Source organism: Mustela putorius, unplaced genomic scaffold (genome assembly GCF_011764305.1).
Source record: "Mustela putorius furo isolate JIRA1106 unplaced genomic scaffold, ASM1176430v1.1 tig00003962_pilon_pilon_pilon, whole genome shotgun sequence".
Lineage (NCBI taxonomy): Eukaryota > Metazoa > Chordata > Mammalia > Carnivora > Mustelidae > Mustela > Mustela putorius.
Window position 1 is genome coordinate 12,359,825 of NW_025422106.1, and position 23,887 is coordinate 12,383,711.

Genomic DNA, 23,887 nt, shown 5'->3' on the forward strand with positions numbered 1-23,887 from the left:
GGAGGCTGGGGAAAGTGATGAGTCCAAAAAAATAGTCCCTTCGAGTCCTCTAATTTACCCTCGCGGCGCAGCAGTAAGCGAGGCCCTCGGCGCACTGCGCCCCACTGCACCGCGGCGCTCCGTGGAGGGGTACATAAAACGGAGGGGGTGAGGTGACTTGGGCGGAGTTCTGTCGTCGGGATCCCTCCGCAGGGCTCAGCCGTTTCCGGAGTCTGCGCTGCGCCCGGTTCCGCCATTGCGGCTCTCCCGGACCCTGGAGCCTCCGCCCCCGACCCGAGCTCTTTCGTCTGCCTGCCAGTTTTCTGCGTCCCCGGAGAGTATCTTGCTGAGCCCAGCCTCCCCCCTCCCCCTTCTCCTCCTCTCCCTTGGAGAGCCCGGGCAGCTACTGCCCCGCAGCCCCAGTGACAGGAGGAGACCAGACACCCCGACAGCGCCATGGCCCAGATTCTGCCAATTCGTTTTCAGGAGCATCTCCAGGTGCGGCCGGGCCCGGGCCGGTGAGGGCTGTGGAGAGGGTGGTAGCAAAGAAGAAGCTGGAGTCTGGGACCAAGTAGAAGGAACAGGATCGGAGGGGGGGGGTGGGTATTGGTGTTTGGGGTAGATGGAGGATGGGGGCACTATCTCGGAAAGCTTACGAGTTAATGATGTGGGGCTTGGATAGAAAAGACGAAAGTCGGGGTGCGAAGGGCAGCGAGGCCAGGCCTGGGTTCGAGGGCCTCTTATTTTCGCTTCCTGGGTGGTAAGAACTGCGCATTCTAACTCCCTCCCCTTTCGCCGTTTTATTCAGTTCATTCATTTGGGTAGATTGGACGGAGTGGAGGGTGCAGTTCTCCCGCGTTTCTTCCAGACCAGGGATTTTCGTCCACTAGGCCAATGCAGAGCTGTCACCTCCCATTACTCTTCTCTTCCCTTTTCTTTCCCCCATCGTGTCTGCACCCAGTTGTGGGGCGGGTGGGCTGGGGAGGAGCAACCCTTTTTCTTCCTCCCTCTGCAGCTCTCAACTGGGAAAGGCACCTTCCCCTGGGGTTGGGGGGGCGGGAACGGCGGCGGCTTGCCTCTTGCCTTCTCCTAGGCAGTTAGAACAGAAGGTCACTAAAGGAACAGTAGGAGGATAGAATGGGGGAACATATTTCTCAGGGCGGTGTCAGTCGCGGAGTGCGTGGGGTCAAGGTCCCTAGGGGTACTCGTCGTTTTTTCCTTCCCTTATTTCTTTGGGAATGGTGTGGGTTTTATCCCCTCTTTCTTTTTAGGAGGTAGGGAAGAGTTATCCAGAGGTTATCTTGGGGTCTGCTGGAGTGTAGCAGGTAGTCATGGGCTTGGTTTAAGTACCTCACTCAGGATTGCATGGAATTGAACGACCCTTGGAGATAGAGCACACCTGCTCTGAGATATGCAAAGTTATTTGGTCTGTAATTGGCTTCCTTTTAGTAGGTTCTAGAGTTCTTTCCCATGGTGCATTTTCCTGTAGGCAACATACTGTCTTATCTGGCAGTGTGCCCGTGGCGGGCCGAGGCAGATGATCATTGGAGGGCTTGAGTGAATTAAGCCTCTTCTGAGCTTCTGATTTTCTTAGTTCACCAAGCCTGGTTTTACTCTGGCTGCAGTAATTTATTCATCTTAATTTGCTTTCTTTTCAAATACTCCTTTAAAGAGGCCTGCCCCAGCTCAGCCTCCTGAAGGCCTAAATTCATAATGATAAAAGATGCTGTAGTTTGATGTGACATTAATGTTAGTGACCTACTGGACGCCATTGAAAGCTGTTTTATTTACATTCTGCAGTTGAATACATTAAAGGTTCTTGTTAATAAAAAGATTGAAATATGAATATTTATGTGTCAGTAACCATGTTTCTTTACAGGTATTACCATCTTTGAGCAAGACATCTTTTTCTTTAAGTCTTGAAATGTAATGAATAATAAATCTAAAAAATAAGTAAAACTTTCTTGGTCATCTGTGGCTTTCAGATAACTCATCTGAAGTAATGGAACACTTTAAAAAGGTTAAAGTCTTAAGTGATGGAGTGGACACCGAAGTTACGGTTTTTGCTCAATTCAAGTTTTAATTGCTGTGGTTATTTCAGTTAGAGTGAGGTGTAAATGAATGTAGAGGTTTAGAAAAATAGTTTTGAGTGTGAGGGGAAAACAAGCTTATCCTCACAATGTTTCTGAAATATAATACTTCTGCAGACAAATGTTTGTAAATTAGAAACAGAAGTAGGTACGGTTACTAGTTGCAAGGCAGAGGTATTTCCCATTAGTAAACCTTCTTTCTTGGCTAGTGATGGTTTGGGCAGTAGCTTTTCAGTTCTCTTAAAGAGGAGACAAGTATTGTTAAATACTCCCCAAGATTGGAATCCAGCTTTGTCACTAATTGAAGACAGATTTAATTCGGGTCTGATTTCTGAGTTTCTGCAAATACTCAAGTGAAACAATTACCTTTGGAAATAATTTGAAGATTTGAGTATAAAGCAGCTTTGCAAATGTATTTGAAGAATTCAGTCATTTTTTTTTTTTTTATAGTGACATGCCAGGGCTAAAGTAAAGCTTACTAGTGTGACTGTATGCTCCAGCTGATAATGATTAATTGTGCAAAGAGCCCTGATCACTAACCTATTCCAGATATTCCAGAATATCCCCTAACTTCTCACTTTTATCCCCTTTAAAAAAGTTAATAAGGGTTATTTTAATTGGCATCTCATGTCTTTATCTGAGTTCTGTCAGTTTGCTAAGTAGCAGAAAACTTTCTGAAAGAGGATAAGAATTGGGAACAAGAATTGAGGAACTTGAGTGTAGAGTTAGCTTTTGTGAAAGTGTCTAAAGGTGAACTGTAAATTTGTTTTTAACCTTTCTGGCCAATTGAAGTATCTGTCATCAAGGCTTGGAATTACATCAAATAAATGTTAATATTTTAAGTTATGAAGTTTTTTGCCCCCTGTTTTTTTTTTCCCTTTGGATGTTTAGGCTGATAGTCAACAGATGAGTGCCTATCTGAGCAAGAGATTACTAGAAATGCAGGTTTTTTTTTAACTTTTTTTTTTTTTTAAGATTTTATTTATTTATTTGACAGAGAGAGAGATCACAAATAGAGAGAGAGAGATGAGGAGAAGCAGGCTCCCCGCTGAGCAGAGAGCCCAATGCGGGACTCGATCCCAGGCCCCTGGGATCATGACCTGAGCCGAAGGCAGAGGCTTAACCCACTGAGCCACCCAGGCGCCCCTAGAAATGCAGTTTTTAAAAAAATTCCTGGACTACACATAAAATGTTGCTTGTAGTTCTCAATTCTTGGCACACTAAGTTTCTCTTTGCCGATTGGCACATTCTACTGTATTCCCAGGATCTTGGGTTCTCCCCACCTTTTTCTCTTTCCTTTGTTCCATAAATGCAGGCATGGGATGTGTTGTGAATTGAGTGGTATGGGTTCTTGCTATGGCTATTTTGATTTGCAGAGAGAAAGCAGTGCTGAGTATTACTGTAATATGCTATATGGGTACTGTACTGCCTGGAGAGGCATACTGCCTAGAATTCTGCTATAGTCTAACCTGGGAATGGCTTCCAAACTCAAGATGTACCATGTTTTTCAGAATTTTCCTAATTGTTAGTTTACTCAGCTTAAAGGGGTGTGGCTGATTCTAGTGAATATGCTTTCACTCTGTTTAGGAAATAATTTAAGACCCGGAACTGTGTGTGTGTGTGTGTGTGTGTGTGTATAGAACCACTGTCATTTTCATTTTAGTGTGTAGTGCAGTGTGTGATTTTAGAAACCATACCCTGTAATACTTGAATTACATTCAACAATATATTTTTTCTGTCTCTGATACTGATGTGTTTTTTCCTTTTGAGAGTAACTGTCCAATAAGACTTTCTTCTCGGGTGCCTGAGTGGCTTAGTCACTTAAGTATCTGACTCTTGATTTTGGCTCAGATCATGATCTCTATGTCGTGAGATGGACATGGCATGGAGCCTGCTTAAGATTCTTCCCTTTTAAAAAAAAAAAAAAAAGAACTTTCTTCTGTGATGAATATTTTTAGTAGCTACGTAGGGATATTGAAATGTGCCTTGTGTGACTGAGGAACTAAATTTTTATTTTTATTTCTTTTTTATTAATTTAAATGTAAATGGCCACATGAGGCTATGGTCTGTGACATTGGACCATACCATTATAGGCCATACTGATGGACTTTGTAAGAGTGAAGATTTTTTCTGACCACCCACATTTACATTTTATTAGTTGGCAAAAAAAAGTGTTAGTTGAATTCTGTCTCTTTTGGGTCATGCTGGTGATGAACAATGGCTGGTGAATGAAGGGACCAGCAGATTTCTTGTGAGAGCCTGTTTTTCCCTATGACTGTGGCTTGGTGTTTTCAGGTCTTCACTTAATCTCCCCAGATATCCTTATTACATAGTTAAAGAAAGTGAGACTCCACCCGAGAGAACAGTGTTAGAATAGGATTTGATCCTGGGTCTTCAGACAAAATATTTCAAGGAAATAGAATGGCTTTAAGAAGAGAAGTTACACAGTATCCTCCTACTGTGCTTTTTTCTGTTAGACTTTGCTCCAAGAATGTTACAATTTGACTCACAATGTTATAATTTCAACATGTGAGGAGTATGAAATTTTCAAATGAGATATTTTACATTCCTTTTGGGGTACTGATTTTTCAAAATCTGATGTGTATTTTACTCTTAGAGCACATCCCAATTTAGACCCTATTTTCATTGGAATCTGTTTAGCTTTCATAATATTTACAGTTGAAAAAGAAGATCTGCATACCTAGTTATTCCAAACTTCAGTTTTTCATAACTGAATCAATTATCAGTTACTATGTTAATTATTTTAAATTTTAAAATCAGTCACAGTAACCATATTTCTGTTGCTCAGTATCACATGTGGCTTGTGAAAATGTGGCTCCAGTATTGAAGAACACAAGGTTAAGACTTCTCTCAGTAAAATAAGCCTACTGCCTCACAAAGTTACTGTAAAGGTCTGAGATCATGTATTCAGAAGTACTTGGTGTAGCACTTTAAAAACATTAATTATTAGCTATAATTTTTGTCTAGTACATTTTATTTATGTATCTCAGAACCAGTGACACGGTATTTTATTTGCAGACCTAGATTTTTATGGTTTATAAATATTTGATACCTAAGATTTGAGTACTTATCAGCAACTGTGTTGGACTAGAAACAAAATGGTGAATACAGACTGAAGCTTGCATTGATTAGTTGGCAAAGGCTATCCACACATAATTGCAACCATGGATGTTATTCATTGTTCGATGTTGTGCAGGACTTAATACGAATATTCATATGATACAAAACTAATCCCGCTCTGAAACTGTGCCCAAAAGAAATTTTTTTTTTTTTTTTGTTAAGATTTCATTTATTTGACATAGAGAGACCACAGCAGGAGAAGCAGCAGAGGGAGAGGGAATAACAGGTTCCCTGTTAAGCAAGGAGCCTGATGTTGGGCTCGATCCCACCTGGGATCATCTGAGTAGAAGGCAGACACTTAACCGACTGAGCCACCCAGGCTCCTCAAGAAAAAAATCTTTAAGTTACTTTTTAATTCTGACCCATGAGCACTTGCTGTATGCCATTTGTACATTTTTAATTAGTGTTCCTTGGTCAGATATATTTGAGAAACTTCCTCAAATCTGATAAAATACCCACCTGGAATGCCAGTCAGACCTTTGCTAGTGTTACATATTTCCTTCTATAAGCTGGCAGTGTTAAAGTGAATGTTCTCCCTTAGATGGGAAATGAGTTCAAAAGCTAACATTTCAGTCCTTTATATTAGAATGGGGTATTTCTCTTAACTTTATTTACATATATGCCCATGCTAAAGCAACTTCACAAATCAACTTGTAAATCATAGCAAAGTTTATAGTTCTAGATGTTTCCTCCTGCCCCTTGGCCAAGTGTCTGTGGCTAAAGCTCTTAACTTGAAGGCATGGCAGGAGGCTTGGATCTGAATGCATTATACGAAACCCATCTGTCAGACTGGATTTTGTCTCCCTTTTTTTGTGTTATGAGAGGCATAATTTATTTTGTTCTTAAAGGGAATAACTATTAATCAAATCTCAGTTGTGCTGACATCTGTAATATCAAAATTAATTGACCGTCTAGCTTCTTGAGTACCTACTCTGTGTCAGGAACACTGATAAGTATTTTATGTTCATAATCTCCTGTAATTAGCAAGAAAATGCTGTCAGGTAGGGAGGGTTAGCCTTATTTTACACATGAGGAAACAGAAGTTAACTTTTTTTTTTTTTTTTAAGATTTTATTTATTTATTTGACAGAGAGAGATCACAAGTAGGCAGAGAGGCTGGCAGAGAGAGAGAGAAAGAGAGGAGGAAGCAGGCTCCCTGCTGAGCAGAGAGCCCGATGCGGGACTCAATCCCAGGACCCTGAGATCATGACCTGAGCCGAAGGCAGAGGCTTAACCCACTGAGCCACCCAGGCGCCCCAGAAGTTAACTTTTAGAATCACATAGCTAGTGAGTGGGTGGTCAGACTTTAATACTTAGTCTTTTTGCAGTGTGGCACATTGCTTCATTTGGTGAATGAGCTATATAATTTGAACTGCAAAATATAGCACGATTTGTTTGCATCTGTGTTGTGGTGTTCTTTGTACACATTCTACCAGTGGTTTGTTTTTAGGTCAATAGTTTTGGTTTTGTTTCTGTTTCTTAAGATTTTATAATATTATTTGAGAGCAAGACAAGTAGGCAAGGGACAAGTAGATTCCCTGTTGAGCAGGGAGCCAGACACAGGGCTTGATCCCAGGACCCTGAAGATCATGACCTGAGCTGAAGGCAAATGCTTAACCACCTGAGCCACCCAGGTATCCCTTAATTGTTTCTATATTATGAGAAAAGTAGGGGCCAGTGAACCAATATTTGATTTTCTATGCTTTAAATGGTTAGATGATGTTTTTAAAGGACTTTATTCAACTTCCTACTAGAAAATGTACAGAATGATTGGGATCAGGTTAATTTAAAGATTAGGATTATCTTTATCCCCTTCATAAAGCTGAACTTCTCAAAAGTGTCTATGGAGTTTTTCTTAATGACAAGAGTGAATGTGTTCCAGTCTGAAGCCACTTATGAAAGCAGAAAGCTTCTTTTGATTTTACTGCATTATTCATGTTTTGTGTTTGTACTACTAAAAAACTTGAACAGAACTCTTAAGAAAGCAATGGTGCTTGAGGTGGGGGGAAGAAAAGTGGGAGTTGGACATGTTTACTCAGTGTGAATAGCATAGCCATAGAGGGGAAAACTGGTTACAAACTTAGACAGGGTTGTGCTTTGGAGGCTGAACTACCAGTAATATTAGTACTTCCTGTTCTGAATCATTGGGTAAATAAGGACTTTTCTTTGGGTTCTGAAGTAAAGCTGATTTTAAAGCTTACTTCTGAAGGAATAGGGATTGAGTGCATTGCAACCATTTGCCACATTAGAAAATTTAAATTCTCTGTGCTATGGCAGAAGATGTCTCAGATTTTTTTTTTTTAAAGATTTTATTTATTTATTTGACTGAGAGAAATTACAAGTACACTGAGAGGCAGGCAGAGAGAGAGAAGGAAGCAGGCTCCCTGCTGAGCAGAGAGCCCGATGCGGGACTCAATCCCAGGACCCTGAGATCATGACCTGAGCCGAAGGCAGTGGCCTAACCCACTGAGCCACCCAGGTGCTCCGAGAAGATGTCTCAGATGTTTAATCTGAACTCTATCTTTTTATCTTTTTTCAACTTCCTCATTTATTAAGTTAAAATAATACTTTTTGGCAATTTTGAAATTAGACTGTGGTATGTGTTTGTGTTTATATTGTAAGATGTAGCTTGTGAGACACTCAAATGTTAGTTCTTAGCTCTATGCTAGAGGAGAGTCTCCCTTTATCCAGTAGAGTAGAACATAACATGCCAAGCTAAAGGAAAAAACTACCATCTACCCAGTTATTGAAGCCAAGATCTTGGAGATTCAGACCAGATTCTTTCGTTTTATTGTCTACATCCAGCCCATTTCTGGAGGAGGAAAGGGAAGAACTCTAATAGTGATATACACTACAATCCTAGGGATTGCAGTTTCTGATGATCTTGAGTTATAACTGTGTATAGGTAATTTTGTTTGTTTTAAACAACACAAATTTATTACCCTAAAGTTTTGGAGGACAGAGGCTGAAATGAATCCCACAGGAGAAAACGGGTTTTTGGCAGGGTTATATTCTTCCTGGAGGCTCTAGAGTAGAATCCATTTGATGACTCCCATCTACTGACTGTGAAAGTCAGAGTAGATGAAAATGGGAGTTGGGTGGAGAGTTGCCTTTATCTGTTTCTGAATTGCTGAGAAAGAGGACTTAAAAACCACCATTTTGGACACAATGAGGCTGGAGACTATCCACATATGCTCAGTTTAGCAAACAGCTGACTGGATCACTCTCCTTATTTGAGGCTGAATAATTAGGAGGAAAAAAACCCATAGGGAGATCATCATTTACAAAATTCATGTCTTTCCCCATTCTGCAATACTGTATATTCTTCCTTTTGAACCTGGCAAAGCTAAGGTAATTTTCTTTTTTACCATAAAATATTTTTCAAGAAAGAGTTTCCTTTAGGGGCACCTGGGTGGCTCAGTGGCTTAAGCCGCTGCCTTCGGCTCTGGTCATGATTTCGGGGTCCTGGCATCAGGCACTCTGCTCAGCAGGGAGCCTGCTTCCTCTTTCTCTCTCTCTGCCTGCCTCTATGCCTACTTGTGATCTCTCTCTGTCAAATAAATAAATAAATAAAATCTTAAAAAAAAAGAGTTTCCTTTATACATGTATTCTTTTAAATGGGTTTCTCATTTTTTTTTTTTTTTTAAGAATTTTATATTTGGGAACGAGCAGGGAGGGGCAGAGGGAGAGGGACAAGTAGATTCCCTGCTGAGTGGGAAGCTGGACGTGGGACTTTATCCTAGGACCCTGAGATCATGATCTGAGCCGAAGGCAGACCATCAACTGACTGAGCCACTTGGGTGCCCCAAGAGTTTCAGTATATTAAAAGCCTTGACAAGTCTCTGCATTTACCTAGCCCTCTCACAATTCTGTTTTGAATACTGTAACACTGTTCATTGAAGACTGTCATAGGCTTGGAATCATCTGGATTGATAAGAGGTAAATGTAACATATCTAACAATTACTGTTTTCTGGTCTCACATTTATGACTGTTGGATGTGTAAGGAAACATTTTTAAACATCCCTCAAAAACCTAGTCTATTGGGGTATATTTCTGGAGATCATAATCCAAAAACAAGCAAAAAACCCAGCTCTTCTAATATGCACATAGAAATTTAGGCATGTTCTAAAATTCCCATGATTGTTACATAATGGATTTATTTTAAAAAAGCACTTCAGAGGAATGGAGATGACTTTCCAGTGCTAATGAAAACACTGATATAAAAAAAGTGCATATGAAGAATTAGAATTGTTTCTGAAATGTGAAGAGTAGAAAAACATTTTCAGGTATAAAAATTATTTTATAATTTTATTTATAAGTAGTCTCCATGCCCAACGTGGGTCTTGAACTCATGACCCTATGATCAAGAGTCATCTACTCTACTAACTGAGCCTGCCAAGTGCCCCTGTAAATTATTTTATAATTTTAAATGTCCTTATGAGCTAAGTCAAATGACGACTTGAACTATATTAAGCATATCTAATTCCTAAGAATTTATATTAACAGGGCCTAAGTTCTTTTAAAATTAAGATAAAGTTAATATAACTTAAAATTAACCATTTTAAAGTGAACAATTTAATGGTATTTAATACATTTAACAATGTTGTGCAACCATCACCTGTATTAGTTCCAAAACATCTTCATTGCCCCAAAAGGAAACTCCAAATTCATTAAGCAGTATCTTATTCCCACCCCCTCCCATCCTCTGCAACCACTAACATGCTCTCTGTCTTTATGGATTTACTGGTCAGTAGAATCATTTGTGACCTTTTTTGTCTGACTTTTACTAAGCATGATGTTGGAGGTTCATTGTGTTGCAGTATAGATGTGTACTTCATTCCTTAATGGCTGAATAATACTCCACTGAATAGATACACTATGTTTTATTTGTCCTTTCATTAGTTAATAGACATTTGGGCTCTTTCCACCCATTGGCTATTATGAATGTATGGTATTGCTATGAACATTAAAGTTTTTGTTTGAATACCTGTTTTCAGTTCTTTTGGATATATACCTAGGACTGGAATTGCCAGGTCATACGGTTTAGCACTGTTTTAAATTTTTGAGGGATTACCCAACTGTTTTTTATTGCAGCTGCACCGTTTTATATCCCCACCAGCAATGTATGAGTTCCAGTTTTTCCACATTCTAATACTGGTCAGAAGCTTTCTTGAGTGTCCAGGGAATAGTCCACTTGCTAAAATGAATACTGTATTTGGGCACATAGGGTATTTTTAGTTCTGTTCTCAAGTTTGTAGCTCTGTCCTCCCTTGAATTGTGTGTCCTGCTTCAGATTGTATTTCCATTTTCTTCTCAGACACTGTGTATACTCCCACATCTATCTGGGCTAGGCATGCATCCTTGTAACCCCAAGGCACCTTTGTAATTGCTATGTTCTTATTAACACACTGAGTAGAGGAGGCCATAGCACATTTACTGTAGAATTCTCTATTAGTGTAGTGTCTGGCATACACTAGCTGCTCATTGTTTAAATGTATGATTATTGGAAAAAATACTACAGAACTAGGAACAGATCTGAGGAAATGTTTTTTTTTTCCTAAAAGACTGCAGTGATAGAATATATACAGAAAGTTGATCCTGGGCACGGCAGAATTGCCCCTGTGGAAATCAGCAGTGTGGAAGATTAACTTGAATTTTTTGAAGATTTTAAATTTAGAGAGAAATCACACAATTAAAACAAGAGGACGTGTGACAATAGGTTACAAATATGAGAACTATAGAAACAAATAATTGGAATGGAAGCTTTTTTCAGACAATGGAAGAAAATGTAACTGATACAAAGGAGGAGAAGATTTGAAAGGTCCAGTGTTTGAGACAGGCCTGGGGAAGTTTAAATCATGAGATTTAAAACAAACAAAAAATCTACAAGCATCCAGAGCATACCCTCTCCCTGACCAAAAAATTAAGGTAGTCTTATATTTTTAACTCTGAATGTTAGAGATAGTGAAGCAGTATCTATAGACTCTGGGGATGGAAAATTTTTTTTCCACTTTCTAGAAGACGTGAGGTGCAAATTGTATACTCAAAACCCTCTGAGCCTAAAACCTGTTACTTTCCCTATAGGTTGTTAACTTAGTAGTAAGATTGTAGCTTAACACAAAGTAAAGGTGGTCTCACAAAACTTAAATAGTAGGTTATAAAATACTGAATTGATGTTAGCTTGCCAAATAATAGATGCTCAATAGATTTTAGAAAGTAAATTCTGGTCATTTAGTCATTTTAACATTTCAGACTCCCTGATTTTTTTTTTTTTTGGGGGGACACAGAGCGATCACAAATAGGCAGAGAGGCAGGCAGAGAGAGGGGGAAGCAGGCTCCGTGCGGAGCAGAGAACCGGACATTGGGCTCAGTCACAGGACTTTGAGACTATGACCTGAGCCGAAGGCAGAGGCTTAACCCACTGAGGCACCCAGGTGCTCCTGAATTTGTTAATATTAAATGATTTTGAGAAAGCTTGTAACTCTTTTTGCTGAGTGTTCATTCATTCACTCTGTTGAACTTGTAATTTTTGGCATTTAGGTTCACAAGAAAATATTTCAGTGATTCAAATGTGAAAAAATGGTTCTGGTCTTGTAACTTTTAGCACCTACATGTTGATCATGCTTCAGATGAGTGCTCTAACTAGAAAAATAAGCAGTAACTACATAATGTCTCACTTCCTATCAGGTCTGTGGGTATAGGGTAGAAAAAGACATGAATATGTGTAGTAGTAGCAGCAGTAATGGGGTTGAGCTGAATCACTGGGCTTCCACTTAGAAATACATTTTGGGAAGTTTTGTCATAGAATGAAGTTTCATTGTAACCTTTACAATTTTAATAGTAAGGAAACCAAGCCTTTGGTATCTGCCTAGGGACATTCAAATCATCCTTTGAAGGTTTTTTATGGTAAGTGAGCAGTAAGTTTTATTATAATCTTGAACCCTCAAAGTAAGCCTCATTTCTAGTTCTTTGAAAAGAATGTCTGGACAAACTACGACCCCTTGCCTGCACCCCTACCCCAAACACACATAAGTAAACACCTATAATCAGTCATGACTTTGGTAGCATTCACTTGTTTTGTGCCCCCTGAATGGCCTTTATGCAGAAAAGGGCATAACTTGAGAATCTGCAAGATTTGGGACATAAAATTTTCCTTATATTTTCCTGTAGCTTGATCAGAATCAATGTGTGACATTTCATCTAATTATTGGATTGTTTTAAGAATGAGTCAGATTTAAAGTTTTTTAATTTTCCAGTCAGTAGTTGGCTACAAGGAGGAAAAAATGCTCTTTGAGTTTCCTGATAATTTGCCAAAGCTAATAGTCTTACAATCCAGCCATGGTTCCTTCTTGAATGTAGTACTTAATTTTGGAGTGACCAGAGTCCAATTCTCCTAGAGACAGTGATCGCCTCAAAAGCTAACATGGAGTAGAAACAAAGGGTCAGCAAGAGTTAAAGGCATTTTTACTTGCTTGAAATGTGTGGAGCACACAAAACAATGGCCAGTATCCTGTTGATGGAAGAACTAAAGGAATCCTGCATTCTCAGCATTTTTCTCCATTTCCTGTAGAAGACAGCAACTGCAGCTTTTATTTGACATTCTGCTGGTTTCATAGCTAGTTTCAAGGGCTCTGCAAAGTGACTGCTGTCAGCAGTTTTTGTCACTGTGATTGATACTAGTGAAGGTAGAGGATGTTCAGGGACTTTTAAAGAAAATTATGCTGAGTGAAGTACTTGGGATGGGAAGTTAACCAAATCTTTAGGTACTTAACTTCAGAATAACTGCATTGAGTGATACCCAGGTATCAGCAGTTCTCTCTCAGATTGTTAACTTCTTAATTTTGTAGTGGTAACACCTGTTAAGTCTTTATCACGATAGAAGATTCGAGAAAAGGCAACTGAAATAGGGCTGTATACATAGACCACTTACAAAATGGTCTCATCTGAAGTGTAGTAGCTTGTACATACTTCCTTTCCATTCTGACTCTTCAGATGAAACAAGGAGGAAGGATCTGGAAAGTGTAAAGCCAAGCATTAATTGTGAAACATAAGTTCTTAGTAATGCTGTCATAAACACAAGTTTTAAGGTATTTTGATTTTCAGCTGATACAGCTGGTAAATGAGTTCTGTTCTGAGTTTACAAGTCATTCAATAGGAAGCATTCTCCCTGAGTATGCTTATGAAGAAGGCTATTTGCAGTGAATGCTCTTATTTGATCAAATGTGACAACAGCTGGTTGAAATTAGTAGGCTTAAAGAGAGAGAGGAAGGGAAGCGGGCTCCCTGCTGAGCAGAGAGCCTGTTTCTGGGCTTGATCCTAGGACCCTGGAATCATGACCTGAGCCAAAGGCAGAGGCTTAACCCACTGAGCCACCATGTGCCCCGATGGTACTCTTATTTGTTAGCCTCCGAAGAACACACCTGAAAACAATGTTCTTAATTAGACTGCATCGATGGAAATGTATATTTTGTGCTTTCCAATACAGTAGTCACATGTGACTGTTGAGTACTTGAACTGTGACTAGTGGGCCTGAGGAACCGAATTTAAATTTGATTTACTTAAAATTGAATAACTGCATGTGACCAGGGGCCACTATCTTGGACAGTATAAGTGCAATAAACTTCTTTGTTCTGATTGCACAGACATCTGGTGTATAACTCCTTTATAGAGCATAACTCTTTTTTTTTTTTTTTAAGATTTTATTTATTTATTTGACAGAGAGATCACAAGTAGGCAGAGAGGCAGGCAGAGAGAGTGGGAGAAGCAGGCTCCCCGCTGAGCAGAGAGCCTGTTGCAGGGCTCTATCCCAGGACCCTGGGATCATGACCTCAGCCAAAGGCAGAGGCTTTAACCCACTGAGCCACCAAGTTGCCCCTATGAGCATAACTCTTAACACTTGAATTGTATCACTCTGGTTTGATTATCATCTTTACCTTTTGAAAGTTGTATTGTTCTTTCTTGCCCTACAGGTAAATTACATAATAAAAATGTATTTCTTACAATTTAATTTTCAGTTTCTGTAACCTTATAAAAGAGTAAAATTTAATCTTTTTTAAAACCTTTAAGAAAAATTGAAAGCTTTCATAGAAGACTGGGGAGAGCTATATTCTAGTCATCTAGATTGTTGATATTTTGCAGTATTTGCTTTTTTGTTTTAAACATTTTAAAGAAATTCAAGCTATCATGAGATTTCACTTTTTTTTTTTCTTTTTTTTAAAGATCTTATTTATTTGACAGCACAAGTGGGGAGTGGCAGAGGGAGAGGAAGATACAGACTCCTCACAGGGCAGGCAACCCACAGGGGCTGGATCCCTCCACCCTGAGATCATGACCAGAGCCAAAGTCAGGTCCTTAACTGACTGAGTCACCCAGGCTCTCCACTCTCCCCTTTTATAATGAGTACCTTGGGAAGTAGTATGAGACTACATAAATGTCTGTCTTGTATGACCATACTGTAGTTACCAAAGGGAGGAAATTTCTCCCATTAATGATTTCTTCCCTGAATCAGTTATGGTAATACTTGAAAAAAGTGACTTTTCAAAAATTCCATTGATTTTTCATCATTTTTAAGTTTCCATTAAGAAAGAGCTTTTCATTTTTCATTATTTATATTAGTGTTGACTGATTTTATAAACCTCTTCTAATCTATAATTGTCCTGTAACGTAATTTACCGTGTTCATCAGGCAAAAGAAATGCTATCTTTCTGTGTAAGATGATGCCTCTGTAACATTAGACACACTGACGAGCAAAGATGGAAGAGGGTTTTACTTTTTAAGAAAGTTCTTTTATTTGAAGTTTTTTGAAGTTTAGTTGGATAAATTGACCTGGAATTGTGTGGTATGACCAATTGGGAAACTCTGGTTTTAGAAAGGTATAGTATAGGTTTGTGTGTGTTTTTGAACAGGGTGCCTTAAACTTGACTGCATGTTGAGATAAATTCAATGTTTGCTTTACATTTTACCTTCTGTTTTCTTAGCCTTGAGTTCTTTAGGGCAAAGATAATTTTTGATGATGCTGACCTTATGCCATATGTTTGCATTAGCTTTCCCAGCTTGCTTCCTGAGGCATATTTGCCAAGTTTGTTAGCAAGCCTTAACAATGTTCCATGGTATACCTAAAAATAGGAATTAAAACAGGGTTACTTAGTATGAAAATGTTCAGAGGTTTTGGAGATTCTGGTCTCTACCTAACTTTAGTTAGTCAAATTAAAAAACAGACTTAAAAGTTTTTAAGTGTAATTTCCTATTCTTTAAAAAAAAGAAAGAAAGAAAAGAAGAAAAGGGACACTTCATAGTGTCTGAGTAAGTTAAGCACCCAGAGACCACTAATCTATTATCAGTAGTCAGAAGATGCTCACACCCAGGGTTTCAAGCAACCTGGAGGACAGCTGAATTAAGTAGATAGTAAAATATAAATAGAAAAAAAGCTAATTTTGAGCTGGCCTAAGTACTGATGTGTTGTGTGTTCTAATATAATGACCTTTTACTATGTCTCAGACGTTCTAAGTGCTTCATATTAAATCCTCATAATTTTGGGAATTTAGATGTTTAAGAAGAGGAAACAGATACACAGATAACTGATTCCCCTGTGATCATTTATGTGACAAAACTGGGACTAAACCCAGACATTTTTTTCTTATGAAGAATCCACAGAACTAATTTTGGATGGCACTTTTACTTTATAATCAAAGTTATATATTTTTATAATATTGTCTACTTGAATGATAACCTTCTGTGTTTTGTAGATAATGGGGAATCTGAAATACTAAGTCACACAGCAAAAACTAAGAATGTAGTGTTTCCCCGTGCCCCTCCCCCCAGGCATGTTAATCCAGATTGGCATGAGAAGGAAAAAGAAACATTTTTGCTTCTGTTTCTCTTAATATTTTAGTTATTTATTTGAGAGATAGAGAGTGAGAGCACAAGTGGGGGCAAGGGGAGAGGGAGAAGCAGACTCCTCACTGAGCAGGGACCCTGGGGCTCAATCCCAAGACACTGAGAACATGACCCAAGACACTGAGAAAACGACCCAAGCCGAAGTTAGACACTTAACCAGCTGAGCCACCCAGGTGCCCCATTTTTATATCATTTCTAACATGTAAACTCCAGAACTCTCCAGAGTTTTGGGTTGGCTGGTTAACAGTAAATTTATTTACTTAAACTTTCTGGTAGCTAAGCCAGGCTTATGTTTGAGGTCCTACAGTAGAGCCACCTACAGACCAGAGCCCAAAATGTAGTGTGGAAATCAAATGAATTGCGACATTCAAGTTGGTTTTCTTTCAAAAGAGAGCAATTTTCAAAAGGGAGCAATTGATAATTTGTATGGTTTTTAGTGTGTGCTATTAGTGGGTGGTTTTGTGTTTTGTTTTGTTTTTTTTAAGGGAGGATGGAAATCTATACTTTCATATACATAGGCTGTCTCTTTCATATACATAGGCTGTCTCTAAGGTGGAAAAGCATCTCTTAATTGCTGGGGATAGAGAGGTATTACTGGAACCATAGGAGTGACTTTTCATAGTATACCCTTATGTACTGTTTGAATACTTTGCCATGTCTATGTAATAATTATTCAAAAAAAAAAAAAAGTAACCCCTTTTCTTGGACCCAAGTTTGTTGATTCCATATTTATGCTTTTTAATTTATAATCAGAAAGTAGAAATTTTTTGAAGTTAAAAAAATTTTTACTAGAAATTTTCAAGCATATAGCAAGACAGAATATCCCCAGCTTTAGTAGTAGCAACATCTTGTCAATTGAGGGTATAAAAAATGTAACCAGAATTTGGATATTATTGTTATCCTCTGAAAATAGCTGCAAGTTTGGAGACTCTTACACATCCTCTGAGTTTATTAGTAGTTTGTTGCACAACTTCTGTGGTAGATATTCCAACAGTTTGAAAGGGTATACTATGAAAAGTCACCCACTTAAATTTCCGGTAATACGTCTCCTGTACCATCAGACCTTTATAATTAACTTAAGAAGTTTTTATGGTTAGTTTGTGTGTGATTTTGAAAATAAAACCTTTTAAAAAACATTTTTAGAAGTTTTTATCTGTACAGATATTAGTAGACATAATTATCTACTATAACCCGAAATTGCTGTTAATGATGGTGTCTTGTCCTATTACTATGTGTTTTGGGATGTTTCCCTTTTGTGAATATGGAAGAATTGATGAGTGTTCTGAGCACTTTCACTGAAAAGTATCACTAGTGGGGAAAAAAATCTTACTGACCTTATTTGAAGAAATGGAAGAAAATACAGTTTTGTATTTGATAGAGACAAAGGAATACATCACTTGAAGTTCTGCCACTTATTCTAACAACTGGGAGAAGCTTTTCAGGAGGGAGCAATTTCCTGTATAGTAGTATAAATGGACATTATTTAAGTGTGCTTTTAAAAAAATATTTAAATATGTGAAATTGGTGAGAGCTTGACACTTGCCTCTTGTTTAATTTTGTTTTTTTAAATATAGCATGTATGTCTGTTTCACATGAAGTATTTTGAATAGCAGTAGTACATTCATGGTAGGGAAGATAAAAAATACATATGCATAGCTTTCTTGGTAGAATGTGTAAATGAAGAATGAGAAAAGGACATGAGATTATGTAGATTGCAAGGAGTGAAACCCCCCCCCCCCATTTGTAACCAAATCTTGCAAAAAAGCGTAGCTCAAGAGTAGCCTCTCCTGAGGCTGAAGGTCAGTGCTAACTGTTGACAACAGCTTTTTTGACTGCATTTATTTGGAGACCTAGTTGGGAATAAGAAACAAAAGTTTCTTGGTTTTTCTTTTTTCCTTCCTCTACCGTCTTTCCTACTAGTTTTCTTTTCTTACAGTTGTCTTGCACCTGCCCCTGAGGAATAATTTGGGATTCAGTTAGTTACTAATTGACTAACACTATTAATTTTTCTCTTTCTCAGCATTGTAGGACTTAAGCTGTGACAGTTGAACCTCAAAATTGTCTTATGTGACTGTTTGGTGTAGTGACTTAGAAATATAGAATTCTTATTTTACAGAATAGTTAAGAAGATGATGTGTTGCTTTTACACATAGAGTTCTAGGTGATCTGGGAGTCATTGGAATTTTTTCTCCACAATTATTAGAAGGGTAACTGGATTAAATTCACAAGAGTTTGAGGACCATCCACTCAGAAAAATATACCTCTGAAACTAGATGGAGAACTTGGCCTCTGGAAGCCCATCCACAGTCCCTTTATATGTGATTGGAGACCTCTTTTATTTATCTTCCTTCATTAGTTCTGGACCTAAAGGTTACTATAAAGTTAAAGTCAGGAAGAAATGAAAATTAATAATTTATAAAGTTTATTGTAACCAAATTTATTATAAATTACTTATCTCACAGCTTGTATACTTGCATTGTGTTGCAGTGTATACTTGAGTTTGTAAAGCCAGTTAATCTATTTTATTACCATGTTTGTATTAACAGTTAAACAATTACTTGACTCCTTGCCCTGGTATTCAGTAACCAAGTTACTGTAACTACACATTATAACTAGTTGTGCTTGCAGTCATTAAGGTATAAGAGGAAAGTGAAAGTAAAGTGCAGTGTCATAATCTAATGTTGTATTTTATTCAGATCCTGGCCTGGTTATAATTAAGACCTACTAGCAGAATTTGACAGAAGAATTTAGATAAAATACAATTAACTTGGCTCACCCAGTCCATGAGAAAGTAATGACAGTGGTGGTCTCTGAGGAGAAGGAAGGAAATTGGTGTCTGGGTGACTTGGGCAGAAGGAAGATGTGTTCCTGCCCTGCCCCCATGCTTTTTCATTTTTGTCTGTATTTTGTTCTGTGTGAACTTGTTCTCCATTGGAGAAAATTAAAAAAAAAAAATTAGTCTGGCCAAGTCTAATAAAAACCCGCTGGTAACTTTTTAGTGGGACTTAATCTGTCATACTACATTTAGTCAACCAGAATATGAATAACTCATTAATGAAGGAGGGTAGAGCCCTCCTTCTAGCAAGTGCCTTTTGATCTTACACACTTAGTAGGTTTTCAGGGACCTACTGTCTTTAGATCCTCTATATTTACTTAGCAAATACGATAATATCTTTTGAGTATACAAAGCAAATCAGATTCCATTATTTTCCTTGTTAAAACCCTTTAGTACCTTTCTTTGCCTGTGCAAGACATTCAGGATTCTTACTGGGATACATTTAGCTCATCAGTCTGGCCCTTGCTTGACTTTAAAACCTATTAATTCTTTGTTCTGCAAACCTTTCATAGTCTGTATCCAGTGTTTACAGAAGTACTTCTGTTTCCCTTAGCAGATTTACCCTTTCACATCTCTGAGCCCTAGTATTTAGAAGGAAGCTTCTGTTGCACATTCTGTCGACCTCCCTTGAGAACATTCCCTTAGTGGTGGGCCTTCCGTGACAGGTCCCTCTTACATATCTTTGTTTTGGTATTTTTTTGCAAAGAATTGCTAATTGTGTACTTGTCTGTGTGCTTTTGTTAGTCTGAGTTCCTTTAGATAAGAACTCTGAAATTTTAAGTCTTTTTATGGTGATCTTAATTTTCATTCCTAAAGTCCAGTGCATGTGAAATATTAAAGTGGGTAAGGGAGGGCAGATTCTTAAACCAAGAAACATTGGTGATCTCAGATCCCCTCCTTTTCCCTTTTATGTACTTGTTCTGCCTCTTAGTTTTAACCCTGGAGTTACACATCTCTAGTTAAAACTATAAGGTTATAACAAAATAATTGAATGCCGTATTTATTGAAAAAATAGAAGGTCCATCATTTGGCTGTCAGTTGCCTCATTTGTAGTGGAGTTGTCACTGTTTACCTTAAGGCATTAATGGTTAAATGAGGATTTGTAATGATGACGATGTATGAATATCAAGTCTTTCTGATTCATTTTGTAACATGATTTATTATGATTTTGTTTTTTTTCCCCAGCTCCAGAACCTGGGTATAAATCCAGCAAACATTGGCTTCAGTACCCTAACTATGGAGTCAGACAAATTCATCTGCATTCGAGAGAAAGTAGGAGAGCAGGCTCAGGTGGTAATCATTGATATGAATGACCCAAGCAATCCAATTCGAAGGCCAATTTCTGCAGACAGCGCCATCATGAATCCAGCTAGCAAAGTAATTGCACTGAAAGGTATAAAAGATTGTGGGGATATTTTTTTTCCCTATGTATAATTTATTCAGATACAGTAATTAGGATTTACCTTTTTTAGTGTGTTGATTAAATTTAGTTAAATCTGCAAAGTTAAAGATATTACTAAATTTGATTTTAACTGCTTTCACGGAGTGGCATATGTTTCTGTGAAATGTCTTACTTTCTCCTCAGCATAGATGGGTAAAATTTTAAGTTTTAGGTTGAAAGAATTTAAATTTTGTACCTCCAGTGTGACAAGGCTGTGCTAAAAATACAACTCCATATACAGAAGACCAGACATTAGTGATTCATATTCTGGAATAAAATATACTTTCAATATTAGTACTTAAACATTGCAGAATTTTGTTAGGAAGATAAACTTATCATTTATGCTGTTCTTTTTTATTCTTCAAGTGTGCATTTCATTTAGAATGTCAAGTTCTAAAAATGTCTTGAATTGGGTGAGTGGCTGGCTCAATGGGTAGAACATAATGACTTTTTTTTTTTAAAGATTTTATTTATTTATTTGACAGAGATCACAAGTAGGCAGAGAAGCAGGCAGAGAGAGAGGAGGAAGCAGGCTCCCCGCTGAGCAGAGATCATGATGTGGGGCTTGATCCCAGGACTCTGGGATCATGACAGAGGCTTTTAACCCACTGAGCCTCCCAGGAGCTGACTCTTGATCTAGGCTCATGATTTCAAGACCCACCTTGTTGGGTATGGAGCCTAATTTAAAAAAAAAAAAATAAAAGTCTTCAATTTACACTGATTGTTATTAAATCTTTGGAATATTAAATCTTTGGATATTAAATCTTTGGAATCAAGGGTGTTAGAGTTTATTCGGACTAACTTTTTGGTCTCACAGTAGGGAACCATACAATCTATCCATCTGAGCAGTTTAAAGAAATTCATACTGTCTGGAAGCCTGTATTATTTTTTTTCCTTTGAACTATAGAGTGAGAATGTAATTGACACTTTAAAACAGAAGTTTCTGAGAGGACTAGGTGACAAGCTTGCTGACTCTGAAAAAGGCATTTAATTGTCTTTATTTTGCTTTGTTTTTCTTCTTGGTAGTAGGAAGAGTTCAGGTTCCTAGTAATTTCTTGATAAATTTGTGGGTGAGATGTTAATGGTGCTAGGTTTTTAAACAGGTTTTTCTTCACATAATTTAAATTTACTAGTGTATTTAGTAGTGAATTTGTAAATAATTTGTATTTAGTAGTGAAACTGATTGGAGATTAAATGCAGGGTTGGAGGCAAGCATAGTCAAATAAATACATCATCATCACATATCCAAGATAGGAGTTGTTGATCTTATCTTAAGGAAAGGTGATCCAACTTTCACACTAGGACCACATGTTTTATGGCAGCAAGCTTCTTGCTTTTGTTAAATGATACATATGTTATACTTTAAGGTATTAAGCTCCCTTTAGCCTCCTCAAAGAATTTAGATTCAACTGCTTAGCAGCTCTCACTCTTCTCTACTAAAAGGCCATCGTTTTAATTTTCTCACATTTCTTTTCTATTTTTAATGTTATTGTTATCTTATCACATTTCTTAATGCTTTCTTATGTGTGCAGATGGTGAGTTATCTTAAATTAGATTGTATTAGTTATTGTCCTGTTATATAAGAAGAATAAATTGAAAGGATTTTCAGAGCACTGTAATAATAGCATTATAGATTTGTGCCTATATGTCTATATTATGGAATTAAGCTGTTATCTTGCCCTCCTGCCCAATCACCCTACACATGTACTCCAACCCCTTTTGTGTAAAAATAAATAAGAAAGTCTGTTAACTAGAGGCTGGGTAAGGCAGCAAAGAAAAGTAAGTCATTCCCAAATACTGCTTCCCTCTGAAGCCATTTTTAAACCTTCACTTCTTTTTATAAACAGGACTATAACTTTTAACAATTGTTCAAGTCTGGTTGTGGTTTACATATTATGTGGGATGGGAATAGCATTCTTTGTCTTATGGAAGAAGTTTTACATGTGGTAAGAAGGATCATGGTTCAAAACTCTTTTATGTTTTGTGTCCAATTCTGCCAACCCCAACCTCCCTCCCCCAACCCCAACTATAATTTAGTTTTTGTTTTTCAAGAGCCAGATTCTCTTTGGCTCAGGAATGGAGTTTTATTTAGTCTCTAAGGACTAATCTGGATTAGCTAACCTAGAGAATGCTGTGGGCTTTGATCTCTGTTGATTTAGACCAAATCACTTTTCATTCTGATGGATTTCAAATTATAAGTACAAGCCTTTGCATCTGACTCCGTGAACTCTTAACACTCAAGGCAAATTTCATCCTTCTTTTACTGTTTGCTGTCTTAATTGGATGAAGCTTGAACTTTGTTTGTATTTCCAGCATATTAACAGCATCTGAAACTGTCCTTTGTCTCCTTTTTTTTCCTGCACCTCTACCTTTCCCTGATGAGATGTAGCATGTACTTCTCTTATGTGCTTAGTACAAGGCAGAGTTGTAGATCCTTCTCCAAATAGGCAGTTTCCACTGGACCTGGTTGGATGGGGATGATTGCCTTTTAAAAAGTAGACATTTCCCCCTGTGTTTGTATCAGATTTGCTTTGTTCTGTGTACCTACAACTAACTTAGTTTATGCATAAACATTCTTAATTATTAGCATGAAGGCTACAGCTTGTTTTCCATCACTGTTAAGTCTTCAGACTCATTTTCATTTGGGGTTTAGAATTCCGTAGAAGTCATACTATTTATTTAAAATGTCCTTAGTAGAGGTAATGTAGTTTTTGCTTCAGCTATGGATATAGATTGTTGGCTTAGTCTCTGCTATCTCTTCAAAGGTTGTTGCTCTATCAGTGTGACTTCTGTTGTTACTAGTCTCCTGATAGAACCATTTTGTTTTGAAGTTACAGCTTGTTAGAGATAGTCTAGCTAGATAATAATTTATCCTGAAGTTTGCTTACCTAATGACTCATAATTCATAATTTTGTTTTTAGCTGGGAAAACTCTTCAGATATTTAACATTGAAATGAAAAGTAAAATGAAGGCCCATACCATGACTGATGATGTCACCTTTTGGAAATGGATCTCTTTGAATACGGTTGCTCTTGTTACGGATAATGCAGTTTATCATTGGAGTATGGAAGGAGAGTCTCAGCCAGTGAAAATGTTTGATCGCCATTCTAGCCTTGCAGGGTGTCAGATTATCAATTATCGTACAGATGCAAAGCAAAAGTGGTTACTTCTGACTGGCATATCTGCACAGGTAACGTTTTTCTAGATGTTTAATAAAAGGTAAAGAGAATTAATATGAGCAGGCTGAAGTTTATTTTAAAATTATGTCTTCTATGTTTAGTCCTGGTGAATCAGACTTATTTTGAAAGCATATTTTTTTCTTTTTTAAGAAATAAAGGTTGCTAGCTTAATGACTCTAGACTGATGTAGGTTTTCAGAATACTCTTACCAAGTGATTTTTTTTTTCAAGATAGTGTAAAGAGATGCTTGTTTCTGAGGCACATTTTAAATATTCATGTTAAGCTTTATTAAGAAAATGTTGGAACCAAATTTTAAATTAAGAGG

The 23,887-nt window shown here is 37.7% G+C and overlaps 1 protein-coding gene across 2 annotated transcripts in view; it reads left to right on the forward strand.

The window, feature by feature from the left end:
* CLTC (clathrin heavy chain) overlaps positions 1 to 23,887 on the forward strand; it is a 64,244-nt gene continuing 40,357 nt past the window's right edge. Inside the window, exons 1-3 of one of the 2 annotated variants that reach the window (XM_004747264.3) lie at positions 1 to 477; positions 20,128 to 20,335; positions 23,305 to 23,573. In XM_004747264.3, the coding sequence (XP_004747321.1) occupies positions 436 to 477; positions 20,128 to 20,335; positions 23,305 to 23,573 (519 nt within the window). In that variant the 5' untranslated portion in view covers positions 1 to 435. The remainder of the gene's footprint in view (positions 478 to 20,127; positions 20,336 to 23,304; positions 23,574 to 23,887) is intronic. The other variant, XM_004747265.3, reaches the window with a different exon arrangement.